General features: G+C 30.8%; 1 protein-coding gene across 1 annotated transcript in view; it reads right to left on the bottom strand.

Moving 5' to 3' along the window:
* Positions 1–9,816: 9,816 nt before the first annotated feature.
* Positions 9,817–12,357, bottom strand: part of LOC140446357 (uncharacterized) — a 32,970-nt gene continuing 30,429 nt past the window's right edge. Inside the window, exon 2 of the mRNA XM_072538899.1 lies at positions 9,817–10,541. Coding sequence (XP_072395000.1) covers positions 9,817–10,541 — 725 coding nt within the window. The remainder of the gene's footprint in view (positions 10,542–12,357) is intronic.

The following is a 12,357-nucleotide window of genomic DNA, read 5'->3' as shown; positions in this document are numbered from 1 at the left end:
TATAAAAATACCGTCGGTGCATGATCTTCGTTGTTACGCCAACACTGATGACGTAATTTCCAACACATATATAGCAGTTGATGGCCATTCAAAACAAAAAGTTGGCGTATTTTAAGATTTGTTAAAAAGTCTGTTTCTGAAATAATGAATTTATTTATTCATTATATTCATTTATTAGGGCCTGCGTAGCGCAAGCGGTAGGATGCTTGCCTCGCAAGCCGGTGATCCGGAGTTCGAATCCTACCGCCGGCAAGAACATCTAGACATTTTAAAATGTCTATAGGCCCCAGGTCGACTCAGCCTGAATAAAAATGAGTACCTTGGGTAAAACCAGGGGTAATAATAGACGGTTGAAGCGTAGCACTGGCCATGTTACCTTCCTTGTATACCGTAGGCCCTAGATATAGCAGACTACCCTGCTATACTCCCAAAGCCGCGACAGCGGTATAAAACGGGAGACTATTATTATTATTCATGTATTATATATTTAACAGCTTTATAAAATCTTACTTAATTTTCGCCAAAATGGAAAAATTGCATATAAAAGCTGCACTCTTTACCTTTAAAACTCATTTTGATTTTTGTCGATACAAACATAAATTGGCAGTAAAAAGGTACATTCTTAACCTATCATTAATAATTAAAATTGACTTTCTAAAACTAAAAAATCTTGAAATTACAGAACATAAAATTATTTAGTCAATTCGTCCGTTTCACTACTTCGGTGTATTGAAATGGACAGATAGTGTTTTGAAAAGGACAGCAGTTTATTTAACCCAAATACTAAGGTAATATTTATGTAGCTTATCAACAAATATGAAAAAAACAATATTAACAACTTAAAAGCATTAAATAAAATATAAAACATGAATTACAATCGTTACAAAAGAAATGGGAATCTCCTTGTAGGCCACAAGATTCGTGACTTCACCTCTTGCACATATAACATTACAGCCAGTCTATCTTACTTTGAGTGTAGTCTTCATTATACACTCTACAAGTATTATCTTCTTCATTTTTTATATTAGCGAATTTTGTCTGTTTCCTTATTTTTATGAATTTGATTTTTATTTGTTTCCTTATTTTTATTTTTTGCCTTATAAAATTCATCAAGATGCAAGTCTTCTTTAACGCTTGTCGTTTGTTCTACGTTTTTTTCAAGAAGTATTTCTAATTTTGTTTCTGGTATTTTATTTTTATCTTTGGTTTCATTAAATGTATTCTAATACATTGGGGGGTTAAGCGTTATAATTTAGGATTGAAGCTGTAGAAAAATCGACTAAACCCCTCTAATGAATTGTCTCCACTCTGATAAAGGCTGTCACCATTGTAGAAGACGTCTGTCTCAATGTCCTTATCAATGCCTCTACAATTTTTAGGAGATACTTATCCCTGCGAGCGGGGCAAGGCTTACTGGTTCCACTAGTCTGGACTGACTGGTTCCGCCCTCGCGGATTTACAGGAGGGTAGGGAAATCTTTCTGGAAAGGAAGGGAATTAAGGACTTCTTGGTCTCAGGTCCTGCAAAGAGTGAGAGGCTATGGGCTTACGTTAGAAGCTGGAGCACTGCATAAGCGAAATGTGTATCTCTTCTAGTCTCGACCTGTAACGGCTAGGATTAACAAAAACAAATTTCGAGTTTACGATGTATTTACTATACTGTACACTACAAAATATCAGTTAGGACCAAAAATGTTCGATCAGGCGCGAAGGGAGACGAGAAGAGACAAGCAAGGAATTAAAGGTCGGACAATTCTGTATTATTAGATATACCTTGGTTTAGTATATAGATCTTAGTTCCCTTCGCGTATCTAGGCTCTAGCTAGGGAATACGCCTCCAGTCTACAGGGATTTGACATTGCGAACCTTCGAATCTCCAGTTGCCGACACTTATACGTCACACTATCCCGTCCAGTTAAATAACGCGTCCACTGTCTGCGTATCGTCCGATCTCCACACTATGGCGTGGAGCGTCTGGCGTGACCACTTCCCACTAACGCCGCTGGCCCCCTTGTTCGCCTTTTTTATCAGTCCGTGTTCTCAATTTTCAGTCGTAGTACCAAGGTCGCGTTATTGTTTTTTTTGCTGACTGATCCCCGTATTGTATTTCACGGAGGTCTATGTTTTGAAACGTGATTTAAACAACCTTGGTGGCCTGATATTTGAGACTCGTGTAATACATTTAAACTGGGTCGAGTTTTCAATCTTTGTTTAATGTAAAATGTTTACGCAAATATGTTACCTACTAGCTATGAATTTATTTGTTCTTTAATCAATTTGGAATATGTAATAATTTCTTAAATAATTATTTCTCTTTACTAGGCTAATTGTCTCTTAATTTTTCCTTCTTTATACCCTTGCTATATTTCCATTACAGTATTAAGAGGAAGGTCGTCATAGTTTGAGTCGAGTAACGATATATTTGACCTTAAGTCATCAGGACTTAATTCTTGATATATACTTTTGAACACGTTTTCTTGTGACTTTTGATATTTTCCGTGTTTTACGAGCAGCTACTTCTTTTCCCCCATAAGTCTATCCTACTCGGAGGTGTCTGTGATAATTGTAGTTTTACCTTTTCTGGGAGCTCCTGGCTTTGATTTTTGGAGATCAGCCTTGGGATACGGTCTTATTTGTTGTGGAGATACATATGGAACATATTTTGAAGTAGATGGAACATTGCTTGAAGTAGATGAAATATCTGTTGACGTTTAAGGTAAGTCAAGATCATTATCATATTAGATTTAGTGTCAATAAAGATTGTGCTTCAGCAAATTCAACGGTTGTTGAGCATGGATTAGGTCTATCCGTAACAAAACATGGTAAAAAATCATTATTTGAAAATACATCTATTAAATGGGTGAATATCTGTCTTAGCAAATCCTTTTATTGTATTTTCCATAGAAAGAGCATGAATAAAGGCCTTACTAGCAAATGACGCTACTTCATATATTGCGACTGTCTTGCCAGAATTAGACAATATTCATGCGTTCATAGAAATACTAAATCTCGTTTTAAAAGGCCCAAAGATGGAAACGTCTGCTGGTTGTAGACGGTGGCTTCAATATGGTGGAAATGTCAGAATATTGATGCTATTTTTCGTGCTAACATTACTGTCTCCAAAGTCATATGTGTTTTATGATTGTCCATGAGAATAAGACATGGTTTCTCTTTGGATAGACAGGACATTTTCAGCAAAATTCACGATTTTCTTTGACACCTGGAGTATTAATTTGATTAATATCATTTAAGATAATCAGATTTAATAAACAAAATATGTTTGATTAATTATGGGAGTTAAAAAGTCATTCTTATCAAGGCATTGTACTTGTATTTTATTCTTATCAGAAAAGTACAAAGTTTGCAATTATATATGAAATTATAATTTAGAATACCTACAATAAAATTTGTTACAAATGTTGGGATGGTGTTGAATAAATATTAATGAAAATTAATATACATGTGGTCATTGTATATAGGGCGATGCAATAAGTACTAATCCTATAAAAAAAACGAAAATTTTGGAAAAGTGCTTTAATTTTAAAGTGAAAAAACTTTAACTCCTTTAACTAACCTAACCTAACCAGTCTTAGAAATACTTTTCTCGAGATCAGCAAAGTAGGTCTTCTCTCCCTCTCTCTCTCTTTCTCTCTCTCTCTCTCTCTCTCTCTCTCTCTATATATATATATATATATATATATATATATATATATATATATATATATATATATATATGTAGTAGAAGATTGATGTAAGAGATGCGATTTATGTTATAGTAGAAAAGGCACTAGAGCAACAGGTCGTTGAAAAAATGGCACAATATTTTTCTGGAAAGTCATTTGAATGACTTGCAGTAGATACTTTTGGTCCACTTGCGATTACAGAAAGAGGGAACAAGTTAATGGTCGCGATGGATTATTTTTTAAAATGGCCTAAAATTATACCCTTTTCTAATCAAGAAGCGACTACCGTAACCGAAGCATTCATAACACACGTCTGTTAAACTGTTTGTTTTTAATCTTTTACATTTAAGAATCTTGACAAAGACAAGGGTTTCCTGCCGAAACGTTGATTTCTATGGAAAATAAAATCTAGTTCCACATGTAATATAATTTATTGTATCTAAACCCAAGAAATACTAATTGTAGATTAAGAAAGGTTCAAGAAACTCAAAACTATAATATATTGGCCTGGGTGAAAATATGCCTTACTAGCATAGTATTGAATTTAACTACGGACGATCAACCGTTCTACAAATGAAATTATACCAGAAATTACTAGCAAAACAAGCCAACCAAAAAAACCGGAGAATTTTTCTTTTATGCTGTAAAACCTGTAATTTAGTATCAAATTTTTAAATATAAATACAGGTTATATAAATTTTATTTCTGTTTTTAATTTGTTTGTGAAACAAGTTTTAAATTTGCTTATCACTGACACAATTATCTCATGAAAAAAGCTAAACTGTCAACTCAATAAAAATGAATCAAATTTAATTAATTATTATTTAACTGGGAATAAGCCACAATTAAAGGTTAAAATACGTTTATTGACGTTTCAATTTCCACTTCGGAAATCGTTCTCAAAATACAAACATTAGTAAATTAAACAAATTTTGTTTTTGTTACTTAGTGAAAAATTCTTCTATTTATTTAATTTTATCTGACTCATCTATATTGACAATTCAGACATACATTATACATTTTAAAGTAGACGACTTTAAAATGATATTGCCAATATTGTTGAGTTGCGTTCCTCTGACGACTTTACTTATAAGATAGTTCATTCGATTACATGAAATCAACTTTAACTTGAGAATATCCGTCAGAAAAGATCATAACATGTAATTCGTCTTTAAAAAGACAAATACATGCCATGATGACAGTAAAATTCTCCTGTTAGTGATTCCATAGTAAATTATGAGGGAAAAACCAGGAAAAAAACCTCATAATACTATCCCGACATGGTAAGTATTTGATCTTGCATTTATTTTACCTTCAATAAATACCAAATTCCGATTTTATATGTTTGTTATTTAAAAAATATAAATGATGTATTCTCTATATGTTACTGACTTACCAATACTGGTATTTTCTTTTTAATAACTTCCTCTTTCAATATGGGTAACCAGATCCTACTACATTCTGCCGAGGAATTCGCGACACAATTGGTCTCATTTAGCATAATTAGAGCCGCTTCTTTGATTTTTCTCTTTTTACCATCCGTTTTATCAAAGAAGCGGCTCTAATTATGCTAAATGAGACCAATTGTGTCGCGAATTCCTCGGCAGAATGTAGTAGGATCTGGTTACCCATATTGAAAGAGGAAGTTATTAAAAAGAAAATACCAGTATTGGTAAGTCAGTAACATATAGAGAATACATCATTTATATTTTTTAAATAACAAACATATAAAATCGGAATTTGGTATTTATTGAAGGTAAAATAAATGCAAGATCAAATACTTACCATGTCGGGATAGTATTATGAGGTTTTTTTCCTGGTTTTTCCCTCATAATTTACTATGGAATCACTAACAGGAGAATTTTACTGTCATCATGGCATGTATTTGTCTTTTTAAAGACGAATTACATGTTATGATCTTTTCTGACGGATATTCTCAAGTTAAAGTTGATTTCATGTAATCGAATGAACTATCTTATAAGTAAAGTCGTCCCAGGAACGCAACTCAACAATATTGGCAATATCATTTTAAAGTCGTCTACTTTAAAATGTATAATGTATGTCTGAATTGTCAATATAGATGAGTCAGATAAAATTAAATAAATAGAAGAATTTTTCACTAAGTAACAAAAACAAAATTTGTTTAATTTACTAATGTTTGTATTTTGAGAACGATTTCCGAAGTGGAAATTGAAACGTCAATAAACGTATTTTAACCTTTAATTGTGGCTTATTCCCAGTTAAATAATAATTAATTTAAAATGCCACAAGAAAATAGCTTCAGAACAATACAAATTTAATTAATATACTACCACCGGATATTTGTAATACATTTAAGAACATGTGTGTATAAAACAAAGTGAATATATTTTTAATAAAACTACAAATACGAACACCACGAAGATTAATAAATTACTTTTAAAATCAAATGATACTGAAAATAAATTGGAGAGGTCTTGGATCGAAAATTTAACTAACGTCGAAATACGTAATGTAGTTCTAATGTTAAATAAAACTTTAATAGGGAGTTGCAATAAGTAGACTTCGGCAAATATGCATATTGCATATTTTGCATATTGTGCATATTTTATGCAAATATTTCATATTTTGGCATATTTGTATAAAAGTTTGCATAAAGTGCATAAAAGTTCAGATTTTTATACTGTATTTAAAAATTTTTAAACATACCAATTTATTTCAATTCTTGTATAAAATTTTGTAGTCATTTTAATCAAGAAATGATCTAAGTACGTAATCTTTACAGGTACAAAACATTTACAATTTCAAAGAAGATCAATTTAAGTAGCCCTCAACATTCTTAGAAAGTCTCGGTCACTGAGGCATTCAGTTATTGGATAATCGCTAAGGGTTCGCTCATTTGCATTTTATGATCTAATCACCAAATCTATCTACAATTTATTGTATCTTAACAGCAGGTAAACGGTTAATAGTTTTGTTCCTAATTTAGGGATTTTCCAAAATCTCCCAGTTTATTGAATTAGGTACCTAAACATTTCTAATTTGATGCTCAGATTTGTAAATCATTTTTGTTTTGATATTCAAAGCGTAAACACTCGTTGTGCTTAACAAAAAGAAAGATTGTGATTTTATAATGCCTAAAACAACCAGTGCTTCAACTTGGATTAAACCTTATAAAGAGCTGTCTATGGATATGGGAAAAATCTACTGTTCAGTCTGTGGCAAAATTGTAAGTATCTAATATTTTCTATTAAATATCTAATTTTTCATACATACAGGGTGTTTCCAAATGACACTTACAACGTTTGACTGTAGATACTTCTCGAAAAATTGAACAAAACGATATAGTTAATGAGGGGTCAAACTTATTTACTTTTCGAGATACAGGGTGTTAAAATTAAAAAAAATTAAATTCTTTTAGTTAATAACAACAATAACTTTAAAACCAATAAACGTATTTACTTGAAATTTAGTACTAGGTTGTTTTTAAATGAAAAATAGCTTCCTTTAGTGAGAAAAAATTGTCCATGGTACAATACAATGGTGTGTATTTAGAAAAATTTTTCACCTTTACTTTTTTTTATGAAGTCAGCTATTCTAAAACACAATTATTTTTATTGTAATTGAATTAACAAAAAAAAACTTTTGTTGAATTTTAAAATAAGTTATATGATGTACTAATGGTTAGTAACAAAAACTAATTTGTGGATTAATACTGCATTTAAAACACTTAGCGAGTGTTTTTTTTCCTAACCAGTTATTTGATTAACCAAAAACACCTTGTATATTTTTATATTTTAAAGGTTGGGTTAAAATAAAGGTTTTTATTTTTATTTACAGATAGCATGTGAGAAGAAATTTCAGATAGACCAACATGTGAGAACTGCTTGACACATTGCAAAAAAAGGAAAAATAGGAGGAAAACATCAAACTTCAATGGCTAAATGTTTCCAATCTACTTCAAAAAAATTAGATGAGCAAGAAGACTTGTGTCGCGCATTAGTGTCTGCAAACATACCGCTTTCAAAATTAGCAAATGTAAATTTTAGTTCGTTTCTAAAAAAATATTGCAAACTTAATGTTCCAAGTGATCGGTCTCTAAGAAGAAATAATGTGAACGGGCTATACTCGTCGGTGTTAATTAATATTAAGGAAGAAATTGCAGATAATTATTTTTACATATCTGTAGACGAAACCACTGATTCCTCAGGAAAGTATATTGCTCATTAATTGATTGGTGTTCTTAAAGAAGATACCTTACCAAAATCTCATCTTATTTCATGCCAGCAACTTGAGAAAACAAATGCTTTAACAATTTCGCGTTTTATACAAGAAACATTAGCAACTTTTTTTCTTCCGACAACTATTCCTTCTAATAAATTACTGCTTATTTTATCGGATGCTGCTCCTTATATGGTGAAAGCAGGACAAAATTAAAAAATATTTTTCCCACATTTAATACATGTTACTTGTGTAGCGCATGGATTAAACAGAGTTGCAGAGGAAATACGAAAAAAGTTTCCTCTTGTAAATACCATGATATCCAGTGTCAAAAAAGTATTTCTTAAATCTCCTATAAGAATTCAACATTATAAAGAAATGCTACCTAACATTCCTCTTCCACCACAACCTATTTTAACGCGATGGGGAACATGGTTAGAAGCAGCTAATTTTTATGCAGATCATTTTGTTAAAATAAAGAACATAATTGATACGTTAACAGATGAAAGTTCCCAATCTCTTTTTGATTCTAAACAAACTTTTCAGAGTAACTTGCTTCAACAAGAACTTTCATTTATAACATCAAATTTTAGTTTTGTTCAAAAAACAATTACTCAGTTAGAATCACCAAAACTGTCATTGTTCGAAAGTACAGCATTAATAAAAGAATTTGCGTCATGTTGTCGGAACGTTAGAAATAATATTGGAAAAGATATTTTAAAAAAATTTGAAGCTACTATGGAAAAAAATAAAGGTTACCATATTCTTTTTGAAGTAGTCAGTGTTCTAGCTGGAAATATTTCGGAAACAATTAATTTAGAACCAAATGTTTTGGTTAGTTTGAAAAATGCTCCCGTTACATCAGTTGATGTTGAACGAAGTTTTTCCATATATAAATATATGTACTCAGACAGAAGCCACAAGTTTTTGTTAGAAAATTTTGAACACCACTTGGTCATTTAATGTTACCATAATTCTAAATAAGTTTATTCATACTTAAAAATGATGTAGTTACTTAAAATAAATGTAAATCTTAATGAATAGTAGGAAATATTGAGATATGTACACTTTTTTTTTTAAATAAAATTGTTACTGTTTTACGATTTTTTTATTTATTTGTATGCATATTTTTAAAATATTTGCATATTTTCGGGTAAACACGTGCATATTTATGCGAATATTTTCTACATTTTTATTTGCATATTTGCCGAAGTCTAACAATAAGTATCTGTAATAATCACTATGACCTATTACACTAGTTATAACAATATATTATTTGTATTATATAACTTATCTCTCTCGAGTCGAGGTAACGAATCATCAAAACAAAAAAAGAGGCTCGCCTTGAAAAACATGACCGTTTGAATACTCGGTGTTCCACGTTATCAAGCGGAACCTACAATATAGGGTGTACAGATATATTTGACTGCATTCGACCATCCTGACCATCGATCGTCCTCGATCGATATGCTGAAGACTGGAAAATTATGTTGTAGTCAAAATTAGTGTTTCCCATAGACCTAACAAATATGCATGTAGATTGTGATTTACGTACTATGTTATATAAATCAGAAATTTATATAGATATCGTTTATATCTGATAAATCAGAAATTTATTCATGTCATACAAATCAAATATTTAAATAAATTTATAATAAATAAATCAGAAATTTATTGATGTCATATAAATCAGATATTTATATGGAAGTTTTACTGAGTAAATTAGAAATTTATTCTTGTCATATAAATCAGATATTTATATATAGATATAGCAGTTGTATTGAATAAATCAAAAAGTTATTCCAGTCATATAAATCATATATTAAGCAAAAAAGAGAACCATAATTGAATCTAATATTGAATTCATAGTGATGTTTCCTCGAATAGTTTTACTAATCAAGTCAGATACTTGAAGAAAAAAAATCTTACCTTAACTAAGATTTTTGAAATTCGACTAATTTGATATTTTCGCTACCTATGACGGCTTTATAAGGTCTTTGACTTCTGGTAGAATGAACATCTTTGACTCTGTATCGATCGTTCGGAAGAACTTCCACTATTCGAAATGATCCTCTATATTTGTCTAACAGTTTCTTACTTTCACCATTATTTGCAGGAAAATTTGTTACTTTAGTAATAACCAAATCGCCGACCATATATTCGATAGCTGCTCTACGTTTTTTGTTAAATTCTTCATTTTGCTTAGCCCTATTATTTTCAGGTTTTTGAGCAACTTCTTTTCTCAACGAAGTAACATCTATCAATGTTGATTCGTCGTCACTGACGTATCTTTCTTCGTCCATTCGGAGTTTATAACCGAAAAACAATTCTGATGGCGTGGTTTGAATTATTCTGTATTTGGTGCTGGCTGTACGCTTGTGAGTTTTATATCCCATAAATGTGTATCTAACGTAGTGTATCCCCGTAGTGGCTAACACATCTAACACTGTCTTGTTGGCTGTTTCTACTTGCCCATTTCCTCTAGCCATACCGACTGCCGTGGTGAATACCCTTATATCCCTTTTCTCTGTATATTCTGAAAAATGTTTTGATACAAAAGCTTTGCCAGCATCAGTAATGATCCTCTTCGGATTACCAAATAATATAAAAATTTCATCTAATGTATTTAAAATATGTTGGGTCGATGTGTCAGTTACTGCTGTTAAATAAATAAATTTTGTATTATGCATCTATAATAACTAGACTTCGGCAAATATGCAAATAAAAATGTAGAAAATATGCGCATAAATATGCACGTGTTTACCCGAAAATATGCAAATATTTTACAAAATATGCATACAAATAAATAAAAAAATCGTAAAATAGTAACAATTTTATTTAAAAAAAAAGTGTACATAACTAAATATTTCCTACTATTCATTAAGATGTACATTTATTTTAAGTAACTACATCATTTTTAAGTATGTATAAACTTATTTAGAATTATGGTAACAATAAATGACCAAGTGGTGTTCAAAATTTTCTAACAAAAACTTGTGGCTTCTGTCTGAGTACATATATAATGGAAATTATATATGGAAAAACTTCGTTCAACATCAACTGATGTAACGGGAGCATTTTTCAAACTAACCAAAACATTTGGTTCTAAATTAATTGTTTCCGAAATATTTCCAGCTAGAACACTGACTACTTCAGAAAGAATATGGTAACCTTTATTTTTTTCCATAGTAGCTTTAAATTTTTTTAAAATATCTTTTCCAATATTACCTCTAACGTTCCGACAACATGACGCAAATTCTTTTATTAATGCTGTACTTTCGAACAATGGCAGTTTTGGTGATTCTAACTGAGTAATTGTTGTTTGAACAAAACTAAAATTTGATTTTATAAATGAAAGTTCTTGTTGAAGCAAGTTACTCTGACAAGTTTGTTTAGAATCCAAAAGAGACTGGGAACTTTCATCTGTTAACGTATCAATTATGTTCTTTATTTTAACAAAATGATCTGCATAAAAATTAGCTGCTTCTAACCATGTTCCCCATCGCGTTAAAATAGGTTGTGGTGGAAGAGGAATGGTAGGTAGCATTTCTTTATAAAGTTGAATTCTTATAGGAGATTTAAGAAATACTTTTTTGACACTGGATATCATGGTATTTACAAGAGGAAACTTTTTTCGTATTTCCTCTGCAACTCTGTTTAATCCATGCGCTACACAAGTAACATGTATTAAATCTGGGAAAAAATATTTTTAAATTTTGTCCTGCTTTCACCATATAAGGAGCAGCATCCGATAAAATAAGCAGTAATTTATTAGAAGGAATAGTTGTCGGAAGAAAAAAAGTTGCTAATGTTTCTTGTATAAAACGCGAAATGGTTAAAGCATTTGTTTTCTCAAGTGGCTGGCATGAAATAAGATGAGATTTTGGTAAGGTATCTTCTTTAAGAACACCAATCAATAAATGAGCAATATACTTTCCTGAGGAATCAGTGGTTTCGTCTACAGATATGTAAAAATAATTATCTGCAATTTCTTCCTTAATATTAATTAACACCGACGAGTATAGAACGTTCACATTATTTCTTCTTAGAGACCGATCACTTGGAACATTAAGTTTGCAATATTTTTTTAGAAACGAACTAAAATTTACATTTGCTAATTTTGAAAGCGGTATGTTTGCAGACACTAATGCGCGACACAAGTCTTCATTAAAAGTTTCTTGCTCATCTAATTTTTTTGAAGTAGATTGGAAACATTTAGCCATTGAAGTTTGATGTTTTCCTCCTATTTTTCCTTTTTTGCAATGTGTGAAGCAGTTCTCACATGTTGGTCTATCTGAAATTTCTTCTCACATGCTATCTATAAATAAAAATAAAAACCTTTATTTTAACCCAACCTTTAAAATATAAAAATATACAAGGTGTTTTTGGTTAATCAAATAACTGGTTTGGAAAAAAAAACACTCGCTAAGTGTTTTAAATGCAGTATTAATCCACAAATTAGTTTTTGTTACTAA

Source organism: Diabrotica undecimpunctata, chromosome 7 (assembly GCF_040954645.1).
Source record: "Diabrotica undecimpunctata isolate CICGRU chromosome 7, icDiaUnde3, whole genome shotgun sequence".
Classification (NCBI taxonomy): domain Eukaryota; kingdom Metazoa; phylum Arthropoda; class Insecta; order Coleoptera; family Chrysomelidae; genus Diabrotica; species Diabrotica undecimpunctata.
This window is presented reverse-complemented; position numbering and strand designations above follow the sequence as displayed.